Raw genomic sequence first — 19,520 nt, 5'->3', positions numbered from 1 at the left:
CACACACACACACACACACTCACACACACACACACACGCACACAAACTCACACACACACACACACACACACACACACACACACACACACACACACACACACACACACCTCAGTAAGTTGAAGACTTTGGTTTCCATCAGAGTGCCAAACTGGAGACAGGTCCTCCAACAGCTGCCACTTGTAGGTGTTGAAACTTAGTTTGGGACAGAATACTTTCATTTATCGTCTCCATTTAAGTGACATGACACGACGAGCCTACCTCTGCATATTTAATCACTTCATTGGGTTAAGACACCTGTTGTTCATCCCAGTTCAATCTCCCCTCCCTGCTGTCTCCTCTGCAGAAACTGTTCTACAGCAGAAACAAGCAATAATGTGTGAGACTAATTAGCGTCTGAGCTGAACTATTGAGAGGTTGACTGATGAAATGTTTGGCTGTTTTTCACTCAGTTGTGTTTATGCCTCTTTCAAACACCCAAACACACCATCTTATTCATGAATAAGCTTATTCTTCTCTTCTCTTTTCTTCTCTTCTTTTTTCTTCTTTCTTAGGTCCAAACAGACTGTAGCAAGGAAAAATAATTGGAATTGTGCAGATGCAGAAAATAATGAAGTCATCCTATTTCTTTGTTCTATATAAAGGAATATTTCATTTGTGACATTTTAGTCTACATCATCCACCCATACCAGACATCTTCCAAACAGCTTTGTGCTTTGGGACAGTGGACAGTTTAAGACAAAGTTCTGCAATACACAAATTTGGATATTTTTCCCCAAAAATTGGATGTTTTTTACCTCTTTTGCACTCCAGCAGTTATCTGGATAAAACAGTCATGGGCAACCTGTGACAGAGGTCAAGTTCAACTACTTAAAAAGCTTCACAAGCAAAAAAAAAAAGTTGGACAGCACAGATCTGTAAAGGACTGAAACCACAGCAGATCCACCTGCGCCTCCATAAGATACTGAAAACCTCTGCTCCCCTCTTTCTCTCACTTTTTAACTTCACTCTTATTCTTTTCCCTCTGTCACTCTCTTTCTTCCCCCTCCTCTCTCACACCTGCCTGACATCCAGCTCCTGCCCATCAAGGTTTGCTGTCAGAATCCCTCAGATTGATTCTCTCACATCACTCTGAGGATGGGTTTGCCCCGCAGTCATCTGGTCTGACGTGTGTGGGGGTAACATGGAAGAGGGGTACACCTCTGGCCAAATGGTCACTTCAATACTCCTTCTTACCTCCAGTGAATTAACACAAAGTAAAATCACTACGCATTTAGGTGGGGACCACTGAAACTTCGTGAATTACCTCTCTTGGTTCCGCTTCCCCCAGTTTGGAATCCACTGTGAATCCCTGTGACCGGCACCTCCACCCACTCCCTCTTCTCCCCACCCCTTTCCTCCTCCTTCATCTCGGTGTTATCCCACCGCTCCGCCGGTGCGCTCAAAAGCGGGAGCGCAGACGGAGCAGAGTGGATGCCAGAGAGCTGACAGAGGAGGAGGAGGTGAAAGAGACAAGGACCGGAGGAAGCTCTTTGCAGTGACATGCGGATGCAGTAAAACGAACAAGTGAAGCGCAGCATCAGTGTCCGATCAGCGGTGAAAGTTGAGGAGCGGAGCAGAAGAAAGACGGAGCGCCTGTTCGTCCCCCCGCTTCAGCACCGCAGGGAGGAGACACGCAGAGGAGGAAAGATTCCCCTAAACGCAGTGAGAGCGTCGGATGAGGAGAAGAGGAGAGCGGAGGGCATCGGATAGGCAACAACAAGGAGTGAGTACACAGATGGAGAAGTGAAACTCATTCACTGTGTGCGCAAGTTTCAGAAAACCGCTGCTCACACTTCAACCCGCCTGCGCTGTTAAACAACACGTTAAGATGTTTTCATGCAATATTTAAAGTCCTTATTCAAGTGAGAATAGCATGTAGTCTTGAAGCTCATGCAAGTTGTTCCACAAGTCTTAACTTCTCTGAGAGGAGATGGAGGTGTGTGCGTGTGTGTGTGTGTGTGTGTGTGTGTGTGTGTGTGTGTGTGTGTGTGTGTGTGCGTGCGTGTTTGTGAGAGTGTGTGTATGTAAGAGATTATCTTTGACTCCAGCAGCTCTGCTTCCTGCACAGTGCACTCACTGCATGTTTAATCCATTAAATATTTATTCAGCTAAAATATTTCAGCCTGTCAAACAACCATCAAAATGTTTATCAAAAGCATCTGAACATGTGCAGTTGTTTAATTCTGATACCTCTAATGGAAAAAAAAAATGTCTAAAAGTCAGCATCCATGTTACTTGAAAACCAAAACTGTCCCATAATTTTTTTTATTAAATAACGACAAACTCCAGGAACTGAGAAGCTGAGCACAGTCTGAAAGGGATGTTTGAGACTATAGACCACTGAGATGTGTATCGTGAAAAAGAGACTCTTTCATTCGCCAGCACATACTGGTCAAACCTTTATCTTGAGGGTAATCAGCTTGAGTGCTTTTGACCTCTTTTTCATTCTCATCCTAATAAAAGTTTGTACATCCAGGATAAAGACTGAATTTTTTAAAGAAGCATCACTTCTGAGTGATCCTAATGAGACTCCTCCTCCTCCTCGCCCTGCTGCTCTTTCCTCTCTCCTCCTCCATTCATCCCCCTCTCCAGACATCGCACACACCCACAGAAGGACACACACATTCATACTGTGCAATAGGCAGGGGGTGGGGCTGGGTCACCCCCCACACACACACACACCCACACACACCAATAATCTAATTGGCCACCTTTAGTGCCCCACCCGCCAGACTCTAATGTGATATCACTGGGGAAGTTAGCTTGTCTTCATTACTTAATAAAAAAATAAGTAGCTCATTTATTAATTCTTGTCCATGGTCAGTATTTTCAGCTGTTATGTAACTCTTATTGGCTCAATAGTTATTATTTTATTAAAGGATGAAGGATATCTGAAATCTGTCTGATTGTTGTGGAGTACCTGATGTGATCTGCCGCAGTCGGTCCTAACACTGTAAGAACAGTGATGTCCAGGAGTAAATAGCAAGCGTATCCAAAGTTATCTGCCAGCTACCACAACACTATTTGGATGATGCCATGGTATGTTTCCTTATTTTGAAAGTACTGTGATTGTATCTGACAGTGTTTGGCCTGTGCTATCTGTCATTGTCTCATTATGTCTGCTATTCAAGTACAACTCTTATTTGTGATTTTAGGATTACTGAAAGCCAACATAAGGGAAATATAAAGGTACTGCACAATTATTATCAATATACCTCATATCACAGTATATTGTCCAGCACTAATACCTTCTCTCTCCTCTCTGTACTCACCGTCATTTCAATCTGATTTCAGTTGAACAAACTTTATTGGCAAGGATGTGTAAAACAATATTCCAAAAACAATTCAGTGCCTGAAAGAGAAACAGTCAACATTTAAGCTAACTGGAGAAACTGAGGTCATTTATTGTGACATACTATTGTCGTCTCCACTAAAATGTATAAAAAAAAAGCCCATTCATAAACTACAAAAACTCCGTATCTCAACACATCCATCCCTTTATGTTAAAGATGCACATGGGTTTAATGCCTTTCTCTTTCCTCTTGCTTTCAACAAAGCTTTTATTCTTAGCTTCTTGCTCTATCTGTGTATAAAAGCACACACATATTTAACACCCAAGTGTTGCAGCATGAATGAAAGTAAATGCCTGAGGACTAAATGCTGGTGCTTGATTCATGCTTTCACCAGTGTTAGCATTTAAAGACCCTTTAAAGGCCTTTTTTGGTGATTTATTTATAAGGACTTCTAAAATTAACAGCTAAATGTGTTTGAACAGAATAGGAGAGCAGAGACGGGGAGGGGGGGAAGTGTGGGAAAAACCAATCTCAATGCCATTTTCTCATTTCCCCTGACAGTGGCAGCTCCAGACTTATTGGACCCTAAATCCGCCACTCACAACACCAAGCCCCGCCTCTCCTTCTCCACAAAGCCAATCACACTGACTCCTCGGGAGGAGAGTGAGGTGAGAGAATAAAGGCAGAAGGCCAGATTTTAAAAGTACTTTGTGTTTGTAACGTCCTTTTGGCATTATTATATTGATTATTTGAGGAGAGCTCCTGTGCATATGTGGGTTGATTGATCAGTTGAAGTGTTGTAGGTGGTTGCCACAGTGATGAAATGGAAGACAGTGACAGCCATCTTTCTTTTGGTGGTTCTGTACCTGGTGATGGGGGCAGCAGTCTTCAGATCCCTGGAGCAGCCTCACGAGAGGTAGGCAGGTTATACTTTTATACCTACCTGTATGTCTGCCTCACTGCCATCCAGCCATGTATCCACCCTATTTATATCCATCCATTGATTTACCCATCATACTGTTCGTGACATTCAGTCTACTGGCTGTAAATTGCTCACGCCTTTCAAGTGTTTCTTCTTCCACTGGAAACAGCATTACTGACCATTTTTGAATCTTTCTTTTATTGTGAAAATATTGAGAACTCATTTAGGTTACCAACTTTTTTAATGTACACAATGATGCATGTGTAAATACTGCTGACAGTCATAGAATATTAATTCTACATCAACTGTTTAGGACTCTCTGGTAAATAACTGTATTGAGTCAAACAGCATCTATAAGACAGGGGCTATGATGTTGCAACTGGTAATGATTAATCTGAGTGGATCACTATAGCGTGGAGTCCCCCAGGGGTCAATAATTGGGCATTTTTTATTCACTCTCCACATGCTTTAGATAAAATTGCGCAGGACAACAAGATTTCTTTCCACAGCTGCACCAAAGACATCCAGGCTCACTTAGCTCTTTCATCAAATGACTCAGGGTTTCTAATAGTAAATTAAAGACATGACTGAGACTGAGATTAATTAATCCCACCATACAGGAAAAATCTAATAAACTCCAATGAACTGCACATGAACTTCTAATGAACTCCACTAGACAAGTGCAGTAGAAGTCCTGAGCACATTAGTCCTATTCTGAAATGTTCACACTGGCTTCACTTAGAGAGAAGTGCTGCTCATCCTCACCTACTTCCCCTGCTTTCTCTCTTGCAGTGCCCAGCGTTTGGCCATCCTGTCCCAGAAGCTGGAGTTCCTGTCCAGACACTCCTGTGTGAACCAGAGCCAGCTGGAGGAGCTGGTTAAGGTGAGACTTACGTCATAAAGGATAGAGATTTAAGTGATGAATGTATTGCACACAGTTGAAACTGAGCACAGCCGCAGTGGTTTCAGCACCACAGACAGCTCCGACCGCTTCACAGGAGGAGGAGATGTGGAGCCGCAGAGAGCTTATTTCTGTTCTTGTTAGTCCAGTCCGGCTCCCAATTCTGAACTGTTTAACCCCACTGGGGCTCTTAAATTCTCCTTAATGCATTCTCTTTGACAGCTCCAGAGTTCTGCTTCACCCACAGTCACCTCAAGTTTTATATATTTCCATCTTTAATTCATTAGATGGGCAAGCACACAAACACACTTCTCTGCCTGCACCGCTACAGGAAACACATGGCTGAAAAGCACCCGCTTGATAAATGTTTCATCATGTTATTATTTACAGCAGCAAGAAAGTAGAAAGAAACACATGTTGTTTTTTTTTTAACCAGAATTTGAAAGTGTCCAGTGGTCACGCTTTGATAACTGCTCAAACACAAATTTAAACACAACTCTCTCTACCTCATTTTCTGTCCAGCAAGTTGTATCTGCGATTCGTTCAGGAGTAAACCCTGCAGGGACACTGACCAACCACAGCAGCCTGTGGGACCTGAGCTCCGCCTTCTTCTTTGCTGGGACTGTTATCACAACCATTGGTAGGACACACACACACACACACACACACACACACACACACACACACACCACCTGTGTCCGTCAGTGGTTCAGACTGATCAAAGAACTCCCACATGTAGTTTTTATGGTGTGAAGTGTATTTGTCTGATGTGTCATCCACATTAATATGTATCAGGGTATGATTTCACATCCTTTGAATGCCTTTTCAAGTATGTGAATGCGTCATGTATGCATTTAGGTGCACATTCCTCTCAGTGAAACTGTTATAACCAGTTTTGCAACATGACTTCCTGCTGTGAGAAGTGGAGAGGTCATTGATTCTATATCTGCTTCCTGGATATAATCAAAGTAGTACTCAGCGCTGTCTCCATGGCCATAAACCACTGTGTGTGCGTGCATGTGTGTCTATGTGTGTGTGTGTGCACTCCAGTCTTTCACTCTTGATCTCTCGCACACTCTTATTCTTACTCACCTACTACTTGTAGGAACAACAGGAAAAAAAATCATGTAAGACACCTGCAAACATATGTAGACAAACAGTGATGAATCTCACCTGTTGCTTGTCTTCTATCTGATCATCTGATCACGTGGCTCAGCGTGAAATAATAATACATTTCTCAGTATCTTTCTTTCTGTTCTCTGCAGGTTTTGGGAACATCTCTCCCCACACAGAAGGTGGAAGGATCTTCTGTATTGTCTACGCGTTGCTGGGGATACCTCTGTTCGGCTTCCTTTTGGCTGGTGTAGGAGATCAGCTGGGCACCATATTTGGAAAGGGCATTGCTAGAGTGGAGAAAATGTTTGTGGTGAGTGTGCAATAACATACACAAACATGGCTGCTGTATTTCAGAGGAGAATTCACTCAAGTTTATGTTCTGCCGGAGGCAAGTCTGTATAGACTGCCCTGAATAATTTACATCAGAGCACTCTCCACAATTTCCTCACCCACACCAGCTCTTTTAGATCATATTTACAAAGGCTAATGTGATTTAACTAGCATGCTTTGCACTGATTTCACCAAAATGTGTCAAGTGGGTGATATGTTCTAAACTCTGTAATTATTTTTTGTGAGACAACATTGATATCTGGAAAATCAGTTGAGCTGAACAGTTTATACTTCAGGTCGACTCCGGACCTCAGAGACGTGTCCTTCTCCTGGCTTGAAGCTTTTATTACAAAGACCTTGCAGTGCTGTGGTTCCATGTGGCACGAGTTGCCCCAGTGGGAATTAAAACCCAAAGGACAATGTTTTCAGGGACATGATCACCTTTGCTTTTAACCCTCTGTGTCATTGATCCTCTGTATGCATGGCCTTTTAAACAGTAAAGGATCTGACTGTCTTCAGACAGAGCTGGTTTAGAAACCATGACGTGTCAGAGGCCATACAAATGCAGCAGAGAGCTTGAAGTATGTGTGTGTGCGATGTGTATGTAAATGGGCCATGTGCCTGCACTCTTAAGATGCAGTGTGAACAAAACCTTTGACCTGAATTTACATTTTGATGAATAATTCTCCAGCTGTGAGATACACTGAGAGGCTGTCTGTGCATAAGAGTTTGATTTAAGCCTTAAACTGCTAATGATTGCTAGTTTTGATTTAAAGCTAAATTCAGGTGTAAAGCTACACAGCAGGTTGGCCTTTAATCAGCTTACTCTAGAGCTCAAACTGACAACATGAAGTCTCTCATTCTGTGCTAAAACTTATTACAATGTTTAAACTATCTGAATTTTAGTTAAAGACTGTATTCCTATAATAAGGGGGTCCAGCTGATTATGAGGCCGTCCACATGATTTTATTATTAAAAATGCATGAATGAGCCTGCAGATCCCAATAAAAGAAACAAAGCTCACACAGTTTGTGAAACTGTGAGAAATCTGAATGTGTAACTTAAATGATTTGCTCCCTCTGCTGCTCTCAGGGCACCCGAGGGGCTCCTTAATGAATATTTTGATTGAGGCTGAGGACAGAGGACAAGAGTTCATTGTGCTAGGTGTGTTTGTAAAAGCCTCATTGCTCTGTGCCCAGATTGTGTAAGCCTGCAGTGTTATCCTCAGTGAATACTGTGACTGTCTTTTCTTTTCTACTGCACCCAGGGGACCAATTTCTGTAATAATGCCATTACTGCTTACAGCATCTGGCTGTTCTACCATTTCACTTCAAAAGCAGTGTGCTGTGTCTGTTACTGTTGGTCCAACACTTTGATCCATATTTAAATATCTCAACAATTGGATGGATTGCCAAGACCTTTTGTACAATCATGGTTTCCAGATGATGAATCCTGCTGACTTTAGTGATACTGACTTTTCTTCATGCACCACCATGAGTGTGACATTTGGTTTTGACTGAAATGTGGATGGGTCCAACTCAGGTTGAATTGTAATAACCTGGGTGGTAACCTCTGACTTTTCCTCATCAGGAGAATCTTGTTTGTCCATTTCTTTGATATATGACCAAATACCTGCAGAACTCATAGTATTCCCATCATTCTCAGCTATACCTAGTATCTAGTGCTAATTAGCATGATAACATGCTAAACTAGGATGGTAAACATGGTAAACATTACAACTGCTAAACACTGGTAGTTAGCATTCGCACCTGGACATGAAAGATGTGCATGTGTTTTGTACATTGATAGCATTGTCACTGTGTGCATGGTAGCATTCTGATGTTAGCATTTAGTGCAATCTGTGCCTCTGCCAGCATGACTGTAGACTCAATTCTTATTAAGCATCAGCATTAATCTTATTAAGCTTAGTCTTATTATTTGCTTCTGTCTCTCTCTGTCCTGCAGCACTGGGACATCAGTCAGACAAAGATCCGTGTCATCTCCACCCTGCTGTTTGTGCTGTTTGGCTGCCTGCTGTTTGTGGCACTTCCAGCAGCCATCTTTAAACACATTGAGGGTTGGTCTGCGCTGGAGTCCCTTTACTTTGTCGTCATCACCCTGACTACCATAGGATTTGGAGATTTTGTTGCAGGTAAAGACACAAGCCAGTGATTGAATACCAACACCTCTGCATCATGCCTGTATATCTCGTCAGCTGGGCTGTTTTGGATTATACTGTATTCATCACAGTGGTTGTCTCTGTCTGCCTGTGTCCCTGTGTCTAGGTGGTTCAGAAATAGAGTACTTAGATTACTATAAACCAGTTGTATGGTTCTGGATCCTGGTGGGACTAGCCTACTTTGCTGCCATCCTCAGCATGATAGGAGACTGGCTCAGAGTTATCTCCAAGAGGACGAAAGAAGAGGTATGAGACTGCTGGTTTCATTCACTCTTTCATTCATGTCTTTCTCCTTTCTGTCACTTTTTTCTTTTTCTCTCTACATACCTGTTTATCTGTCAGTGTTTCTACCTTCTACAGCATCTCTTTGCCTCCTTCTGTCTTACTTCTCTCTTTCAGCCCAGTGACTCACAGGTTATTCATACTACTTGGTTACAGTGCCGTGTTCCCGCCTCAACTTTTGCCCTCTGCTTAACTTCATTTCAATGATAAGACTGTTTTCTAATCCAATCGACTGTCTGCCGTCCGCCCGTATACTTAGACACAGTCCTAGGCCATTACTGTGAGCATCTCCAGAGAGAGACAGAAAGAAGTGATTTGCATAACGTGTGATGATGTGTCCTTATCAGAAAATGTATCTTAAGCTGTCTGCACTCTAAATGCAATAGACGCCGTCTAAGCAAATAAAAATCTGTGAGTTTTCAGCAATTGAAGAGCCTGGACGTTCATATCAAGAATAACACAGTCGGGACTTCCGTCGTAATTAGAGATTATTGACGTTTGACTTTTGATGATAGGTGAGAGTGAATAAAGATTTCTATTTTAGCCAGTTCATATTCTCATATGAGGGTTTCAGGGACAAAGCTGTGTATCTTGGACAAGAACACAATAATATGACAAGATGCACCCACTAGTTGAACATGATTAGTTGAATGATTCTGGTTTGCAAACTTGACTGTTGAGTGATGATATAAGATTTGTTGTGCATATATGTGTGTGCATGTGTGTGTGTGTAAGTAATACTCCCCATGGGTTCTCATGCTGAAGTCCTGCTGTGATGCACCATAATCTTACTGGCATTTATATGTGTGTGTGTGTGTGTGTGTGTGTGTGTGTGTTTGTGTGTGTGTGTGTGTGTGTGTGTGCGCGCATGTGTGTGTCATTATCATCAGGCTCTGTAACACAGAACTAAAGGCAGCATTTGAGGTGTGTGTGATTGATAACAGACTGGCTTTAAGGCTTCTCCAGTCTGCTTTTAATGACAGATTAGGACAAAACTGAAGCATGCTAGTGTCCTATCAATGCACATAAACATCCTAATTGAACAGAATTCTCCATGGTCTGAACGAAACCAGCAGCAACACCACAAGACCTGACTATATTCATTAGAGGTAATTAGCCTGTCAGGCCGCTAAGTGATACTGCATACAGTACAGAACATACCGTTTGCTCTCACTGTGGTGATGGAACTCTAATGTTACTTGTACTTGGAAATCAGAGGCAAAACACTTTTTATAACGAAAGACCTTTTACAGTCTGATTCACAGACCTATCCACACAAGCAAAGGGCTAAACAGTGTTTTGCTGCACTTGTATTAAGGTATTTCATGGCCTCATGTCGCTTGCAGCAGCACACATAATGAATGTGTCTGCTGTAACACCAGGCTCTGTTCCACCAGAAATATGCATATTATTGCTATTTTCCTGTTTTAAAGTGTACTCAGCTGTGTGTGTGTGTGTGTGTGTGTGTGTGTGTGTGTGTGCGTCACCCCAGTTGATTCATCTGATTCTGTGCAGTCCCATGTAGTTGCAGACACATTGTTTTAATGTAATTGAGTTGACTTCCTGGTCAGCGACATCGTCACTCTCTGTCTCACTGTTTCTCTCTTGCTCTGTATTTTCTCTTTTAAAGACTAAACATGAAACACACAAGTGTGTTATAAACACTGACCCCTTTAAGTGAAGTTCTTATCGTTCAATCATTTATACATTGTAGTCATGGCATTTATCAGCTTGTAGGAGAAAAAAAAGCTTTGAGTCCTCTGCATGCTGATTTTCATGTTGTGCTGAACTGATTGGAAACTAAAAGCTGCCCAGACGGTGGCTGGAAAATGTTCCACAGTAATGCACAGTATGGCACACCACTGTTGTTAACAGCTGTCCACCCACAAAGCCACTAAACTGGTTCTTTAAAGGTGATTTCTAAATGCTGTTCCACATGTTCTCCTCTGCTCTATTCTTCCTCTTCTTTATTTCTTTCTATTTGATTTCACTGTCTGTATCATATCACTCACACTGTCATGTGTCACCATCCATGAGTATCCCTCCATACTTTCTACTTACTTCGCTCTCTGTCTCTCTTTTTCCAGGTAGGAGAGATCAGAGCTCATGCTGCAGAGTGGACGGCTAACGTCTCAGCGGAGTTCAAGGAAACTCGGCGACGCGTGAGTGTCGAGATCTACGATAAGTTCCAACGTGCCGCCTCGATCAAGCGCAAACTGTCTTCTGAGCTGGGATTTAGCCCTGCCCCTGAGCTCACTCTGCCCAAGAGGACCGTGTTGGTCAACTTCAACGATGAACGGGACAGGAACGAGAGGGAGGCCGGGCTGCAGGGCCTGACCACACCTCTGACTCGAAACGGCGGTTTGTTCATGAACGGTTTGGACCCGGAGAGAGGAGATATCTCAGTCATCGAACACCTCAAGTAGACAGAGGACGTCAACAGCCTTTCAAGATCTTTCCAAGTTGTCCTAATTGGTGGCCCCAGTGCTGAAAGCAGGCACAGATCAAGTAATAATGAGAATGTGGTTCGTTGAGACCCCAGCAGGGACATCTTTACAGAGAGCTTCAGTGGATTTTTCACAATGGGACACTCTTCCCTCACTTCACCCCCCACATCCCAGCCTGCCAGTGAAACAAAGAGGAAAAAGAAGAACATTCAAAACAATACTGGGTGTGTGTCAACTAAATTTCAGATCTTGGAATAAGGCAAAGTTGCCCATTGATGGCGATTTGGAATCAACAAGTTACAGGACAAAAGAAATTGCCAACACACTGTATCTATAAAATTACTGGATTTGGTGACCTAATATCTAAAAGTGTGAAGAATGTCCACGAGGCCCGCTATGTTTGAAACACGCCAATATTTTATATTTCAACAATTTCAGATACATTTTTAATACACACATTTACAACTTATGAACAATTTTGTTTTTTAGGTTGTTGTTTTGGCCAGTTGACAGTTTCGAGGCAGACAGAAAACATGGAGAGAGAACAAACTGTGGCCGGCACAGTTATGTGTTATGTGGCTTTAACACTATTTTTAAGAGGGACGTTTGCCACCTGAATGCAGAATGACGCTGACAATCACAGCAGACTGTTAACAATAAATGAGGATGTTACTCTTATGGTGGGATGTAATGATATCAGATTAGCTACAGAGGATGATGCCTGAACTACACAGATGGTGAACTCTGATGGGTAGAGGCAGATTTTGTGCTACATGACTGCAGAATGTAGAGATGTTGATGTTGTGGGAAGGTGGGATATGAACTACAGATGAGATGGAGCAGTGTGATATATCGAACTACAAAAATGGAGGTCTTTGACGTTGATCAAGCTACACACTCTGAGCACAGAGAATCTCTAGACTGAGCTCATATTAGAGCTCATGTTTATCTGATTTCCCAACTGGGAGAAGGATGGATGCGGCTCAAAGTGGCCAAAGTGTGTCTTTCTGATTCTGGATGTATTTTTAAAGGAAATTATAAGGAGATTTGTGAAACCATTGCTGTGCCTTAAACTTTTACTTTGCTAAGCCAAGGCCAAGCACAACACACTGTGAGGTGGACAACTGATTGAACCTGCTATTCATATTTATGTGCATCTGGCCCAGTTTTCTTTACTACAACTGAGCAACATGAGGTGTTTCATATCCAGCCCAGTAAAGCCAAATCAATTGTTCACACTTCTGCTGTTTGCTGGCCTGGATCTTCATGTTGCCATGCTGTGTTTTCTGTAAGAATATAATTGATATGGCTCAGTGGATTAAGTAAGTAGACTGTTGCAGGTTTGACAGTTTGAGCTGTTTTAGCGACAGGAAGCAAAAAATGTTCTGTGGTGGTCACATGTGAATGATGCAGTGTCCCTTTGAGCCACTGAAATGTTGATTTCTGTGCACATTTTAATCATTAATGAGCACCCTATAGGCCTGTGATAAATTTTGTCACTGTTATTCCAGCAAATGTTTCAGTTTACTTTGTGCTGACCAACCCAAAGCTGCTATAATTCACAGTGAACTGCATTTGTGAGTGGTGCTGCCTTAGTGTCCAAAAACATTTCCTTAAACTACAAGCAAGTGTATCTGATTTCTCTCTGTCATTGTCAGCTGTCATACCTGTAATGTGCAGGAGAACATTGAATCTCTGGTTTAATCACTTCATTGTGGACATGCATGAGCTGAAGGATAAGAGAAAAAACGTTTACATTGTTGAGACATGATGGTTTGATGGGAAGAAAAACAGATTTGCACATTGACAGGTCACCAAAGTTTCAGTGTTAACGTACAATAATAAATTCAGTTTTAATGCCCAGCTTTCACACACACACACACACACACACACACACACACACACACACACACACACACACACACACACACACACACACACACATAATGAGGGTTTTCTTCCACGTGTGTACACCTGCCGTTGAAAATGCACTTTGATTTAACAGCCTTTAACCGGAACAACATGCTTTAGCTTCTGCAGCTAACCAGTCCATCCAAAGAGAAGGCTTTGATTTTGTTATGTGGCATTAACGACAACTACGCGGTTTAACACACAAACTTTTCTCTCTAACAATCCAAGTAAGAGAACTTATCACCCACATAAACAAGGAGTGTGACACCAAATTATATCTGATGTCTAGTGTAGGCTGACAACAAAGTAATGAATGATGTGACAAAGAAGAGTAGGAGCACGTCTGTGGTGCAGCTTGTAGTTTTGTGCCAATGATAAACTGAATCCAGCAGGCAAAAATCCTAATGAGAATGAGAAAAGTTGTAATCAGAGTCCAGGACAATTCTAATTACTTGATCTTTTTTCAGTCCTAATTGACTTTTATCTGTGAGAAATGATTTTTTTGATTCTACTAGACGTCCTGACGAGTGTTGAAGAAGCCCACTGGACATCCTAATTGAACTAATAGAGAGTTGGTATATAGATGTTTTGACTTTTAGTGGTCTGTATGGTTCAGTACTAACACTGAATGGAAGCAGTAGTGGCAGCACGCTGTCGTGGCTGCTTGGTCTGTTTTTGCCTTCTCTGTGTTATTCAGTTTGTAAGCGAACATAACGCGTTGTTACACAGTGGTCTGACTTAGCTGTGCTAAAATAAAACTAACTCCAAGTCATTTTCTGCTAATGCGATAGGTTTGTTCATGCTTTTTTCAATGATGATCATGTATTTTTCTAAGCTGTATGTTTGTAGAGTGTTTCTACACTAGTGTGAGTCTGGGAGAGCACATTGTAATAATAATGTCTGTAGAGCTTATCTAAACAACAACGTAACAAAGATTTTTGTATAATATATGACTTGAAAATATACCAGATTTCAATTATTTCTCTGTTTGCTGTGTTATTCAAAGTACTCAATCTTTGCTGTGTATCCAGAACATGTGTCCTGTGATCAGTCGTTTAGTTATAGAATAACTGCTGCTGTCCTCACAGAATATCCCACACAACGAACAAAGATAGATCCTAAACAAATTCTTAAAGTCAAAAGTTGGATTATACGTCAGCAGGTCTCTGAAGAGAGTTCACTTGGTGTGTAATGCTGGATTTTCTGACTGGATTGAGTTGAGTCAGTTACAGAAACACCAGGCTGAACAGCAGCGTTTCACTGCTCTGTCCTGTCTGGTTAATGTTTCCAATCCAAGTCCAAATCCATTATTACTGCTGGTTGTGGTCAGATGTGTACTGTCACACCTGTAACCACGCCCCAACAGTGAGGTCATGGTGTACTGACACATCGTGGAGTACATGTCAACTTCACTGCAGCAGTGAGTAGTTAAAACTCTGGAAGTAAAAAAAAAAATCCTGCTGTTGTTAACCTGCAAAAAAAACAACATGAAGTTAGTTGTTGTAGTTTTGGGACTGATTTGGCTCACAGTCAGCAGCTGGAGCTGCAGCAGTGGCTGTGACACAAGCCTCGCGGAGGCAGTTCAGATACTTTAAAACCCATTATTGCTGCAATTTACATAAATAAATCCTGCAAATCTGAACACACAGACATAATGCACATGTTTTCAGTGTGATTTACACACACCTCTGTTGCAAATGAACATCCATGAACTTCCCTGAGAGTCAATGTGTTTTTAAGTTTTCTTTCGTTTCGAAGTGCTCCAGTGATAGTTGTCTGTAAAAACACAGGAACGTTACAAAGAGATCTGCTAATAGCTAATTCAGTGTACTTTTAATATTACCAGTTTGCCATAATGTAAACAAATTAGGCCATTTGTAACCCAAGTTGTAGCCCACAGCTAACTCACTAACTTCATGGCAAAAGGATCCTCAGCCTCTCACTGGGAGTGATGAGGTTCGACAGGGACACTCAAATCTCGGGCAATATTTTAAAAGGAAGATCCTTTTAGGTTTTCCTCTGTGTTTGTCTGTGTGTCTGTGTGACTGCTGTGAGGTTATGGGGCTCAGCAGGAAAAAAGGTTTTAGCAACATTTGAATTAAATTGTCATGATAGTTGACAATCTGATCAAACCACACCCACACAATCCTGATGAAGCAGCTTTAAATTCTCAACAAATAATAACTGAAGATGTTTTTTCAAACTTCCTGATACAGTGATGAATATTTAAAGTTACAGAGAAATATTCTGTAACATTTAATCAGATTTACAGAGGTTTTCAGTTTTAAAGTTTCTCCCAGACATGTACTAACCAACTCATTCCTAATACCGCCAGACATAACTGGGCTTTATTAAACACTTGGAAGCACATTAATCAGTATCTTGTCGTCTTTCACACAGTTCACAGCTGGTGAACCCCTGAGTAATTATTCGTGTTTAAACTTCCTGGAGGATAGAGTGGTCTGATGAGTGTGACTGGCCAGTGGCAGCAGGTCTTATGATGCGTGAGGTAAAGTTATCAAAGCAGGAAGTAGCCTACAGACCAGAATCAACAGCACACAGTCAGACAGATACAGTACACTGGCTCATTTCACCATGATATCTTCTCCATTGTAGGAGCCCATCAAACCAGCCAAGGTTGAGAGAACCAGGAGTAATGTGTGAACCACAGGACTGGTTACGGTTTCATTAAAATCACTTCCACAAGAGTAAACCGGTTGCTGGTAAAGATCAATGTAAAAACTTACTGTAAAGTCCCCATTCACGTTAAAGTGTGTTGTTCTTTTTGCTATTTCACATTTACCATGACTGTGCAGAATGATATACGTGCAGAATCTGACACCTATGACACCAATGATTATTCAAAGCAGTATTTTTATATGTCTTACAGGATAGTTTCCTTAAATAGACTAATAGACTAATTTGCTTTCTTCAGGAGAGTTAGATGAAAAGATTGATACTACTCTTATGGAAATATACACTTACAACCAGTGGGACAGCAGAGATTTCAGGGGTTTACTGCAAGAAATAGTCCAACATACAGTATAACCTCACATAAAACTGTAAATCCTGAGTGCAGTGTCCCTTTTTGCAGGTGCAGGCTTCTACACACATGTAGTCTAGAATACATGTGAAAGCTTTTGCATCTTCTCCATTCATTCGACTCCTGCTGAATTGAGTACTTTGTCCTTCCACTGGTCTTTAATGTGGGCTTTTGGGAGGTTGGGCCACTGAGCCACATGTTCAGTATCAGAGGTCACAATAAACATGGGCAGTTTTAATGTTTACAACATTACTGTCTCTCTAAAATTAATGACAGTGAGGTCAGTGCAAATTCCACTGTAATTTGGCAATCTTAAAGTCTCAACAGACAAAACCAGTGCAATCTAAATGTGTGTATAAAAAGCTCACACAGAGCTTCATGGAGGGGAGCGCTGGTATAGCGTCAACCTTTCTGTATCCTTGGTCAACAGAGTCTTTGAAAGTCATTTCCCCGAGGGAAGTTAATGTTTCTAAACACTGTAAGTCCAGAGGTCAGATGGGCTGAAGCGTCCAGCGGCTTTTATGTTGATATTATTTTTAGTTCTTTAATTCTTTGCTGGAAAGGTGCCGTGTGCTGTAAAAAGCCTGGGGACACTGGTTATTAAGAATAGCTCCTTCTGTGTGTGTGTGTGTGTAATTGAACACTGTGTCTCCATATGAGAGGAGGTGGTGAGTGCAGCGAGGCTGTGAAAGCCCAGCATACAGAAGCATCCGTGTGAAGTCAAGCCAAAACGGTCATGTGATCAGGCAGGTTTGTACTCTAAAAAGATGCTTTTGTAGGAATTATTCTTCAGTGTAGCCATTTATCAACTGTTCAGTCTGACATCCTCCCTCATCTCTCCTCTCTCCAGTGGTTTCCAGCCTTCCTCCCTCAGACACTCAGACATATTGGCATGTCGGCCCTACTGCAGCCACACAGACACACCTTCAACAGGACATGTGCTTCATTTAACCTGCCACAGATGCCAGGTGTCCATGTGCCTTTAAGCATGCCAACCCGCCACATGCTCACTTAGAAGGTCCAGTGTGTAGGATTTATGTGGATTTATTGGCAGAAATAGAATATAATATTTATGTTCTCATAAGTGTATAATTATCTGAAAATAAGAATCAGTGTGTTTTCGTTGCCTCTTTATATCTACAGAGGGAGCGGGTACTCTTTCACAGAATCCATCATGTTTCTGCATTAGTTGCATGAAGTCTTGTAGAACTCTGGAGGAGATTTGTCAAGTCTGAGAAAATGGTCATCCCATTTGAGTGACCACATGTTGCATGGAGTTTGAACAATTTTACCAGGTATGGAGGGTCTAACAAAAGATAAAGTCAAGTTGCATTGTGGACAATTTTGGAACTTGAGACATACCAGGTAATAAAAACCAGTGTTCATGTCTCTCATAAGTCCTTCAGCTTCATGGAGATGCAATGCTTAATGGTTTGAGAGACACACCTGTGCCAAGTCAAATAATGATAAGAATAAAGGCAGGATGTCAGCAGCAATATAAAATACTGTGCTCTCGATCCAAAAAATCTCAGTAGTCTCGTAGTGTGCTCAGTTGTCTCCCCGCCTACCTGATGAAAGCCGCTAAACTGGTTTTTCACAACCTGGCAAACCAGATTTCTTACTGATGGATAATAATTGCCGCTTATGCCTTTTATAAAGGTTGATTGGAAAGTGGTGATGCATTGCTCCCAGTTTAAAAAAAAAAAAACAGCTACATGTTATATTATGACAGATTATGTAATCTAGTTTATAAAGTAACTCAAATGCAGCACCATCAGTTCGGCTCCTCGTTCCGTCTCTTTCTCCTCCGTCCTGTTCATACAAACTGGTCGACACTTCCTGTCGGTGACTCTCCTCTGGCCCTGAGAACTGATGCTTACATAGTGTTGCCCGGTGAAGAATGGGACAAATCATGCATACAGCAGGGGGATTGACAGTCAGTCAGTCCGTCCGTTTTAAAGACAGACACACACACACATGCATACACAAACACGCACTCTCCAGTCTGAGTGCCAGTGATAACATAGCTCAGTGGACCCATCTCCTCATTTCCCGTGTCCTCTTCCACAGTTAGTTCTGGCACTGCAGCTTCCGCTAACAGCTCCAGCCAGAGAGATCAGAGCAGGACTGTATCCGCTCTGAGGTGTGTGACTGTGTCGTCTGCTCGCTGTTCCCATAACCCAGCATGCCCTGCTGCCCCCTCACCCACTGCCCGGCAGAGAGACCAGAATATGAGGGTGAGTGAGCAAACTGTCTGACCCGTGATGCTCCACCAAGAAGCTGATTGACATCTACTGTGTTCTTTCTTAATTTGTCCTTAATAGAAAGAGGTCAAAAGGTCGGCACACATCAATACATAAAATTCCAACATCTATACGCCAGAAGAGAAGATCAATACTATTGATCCAAGGCAGTGCTCGTCAGACACGTTGTGAAGGTTCGCCCACAGAAATCCCACTAATCGCTTCTGACATGTCACGTCAGCCACAGTTCTCCCATGTGTTCGTTTTGTCACACTCAGCATGAAGGACATATAATGATATAAGCTGTGAGATGCTGATGAGTAATTTGCTGTGTTCAATTAAAAGGTAAAGACCAGGCGTCACCCAACATCCCAGTTGTTCTGTGCAGTGAGTAAACATCTGAGTCTATTAGAAAAGGGACAAGAATGAGATGATGCGTGCTGTCGGCTATCTGTGCGTGTACATTTTTGAAATTGAAATGTAGCATTGGCACTTACATTACAGATCTGTGTCTCTAAAGGTGCAAAGTTGTTCAGTAGCTGATGCAGAAATCCTCACAGCAGCCCGTCACTGATCACCTTAATGCTGCAGACGGCCTAATGAAGCCAAACAGAATCACCATATGATTACCAAACTCCATTGTGAGGAAATTAGTTTGTTTCCCACAGATTACACAATGCCTCTTTGTGTCCTTTATGAGCAAATCCTAATTAGGTGTGCTTTGAAATTTGGTGTCTGAAAAGAGCTGCATGACTGAAAAGGCAGAGCTGCAGTTGTTTCCCCACCAGCACCACCTTTTGGTGATTTTATGTGC

General features: G+C 42.0%; 1 protein-coding gene across 1 annotated transcript; it reads left to right on the top strand.

Moving 5' to 3' along the window:
• Positions 1–1,719: 1,719 nt before the first annotated feature.
• Positions 1,720–14,378, top strand: LOC143318167 (potassium channel subfamily K member 2-like). The gene is made up of 9 exons (XM_076726226.1): positions 1,720–1,762; positions 3,894–4,000; positions 4,136–4,248; positions 5,047–5,137; positions 5,678–5,795; positions 6,421–6,581; positions 8,567–8,753; positions 8,887–9,026; positions 11,150–14,378. Coding segments are annotated over exons 1-9 (1,257 nt in total). The 5' UTR covers positions 1,720–1,761; the 3' UTR covers positions 11,489–14,378.
• Positions 14,379–19,520: the final 5,142 nt, after the last annotated feature.

Source organism: Chaetodon auriga, chromosome 1 (genome assembly GCF_051107435.1).
Source record: "Chaetodon auriga isolate fChaAug3 chromosome 1, fChaAug3.hap1, whole genome shotgun sequence".
Taxonomy (NCBI): Eukaryota; Metazoa; Chordata; class Actinopteri; order Chaetodontiformes; family Chaetodontidae; genus Chaetodon; species Chaetodon auriga.
This window is presented reverse-complemented; position numbering and strand designations above follow the sequence as displayed.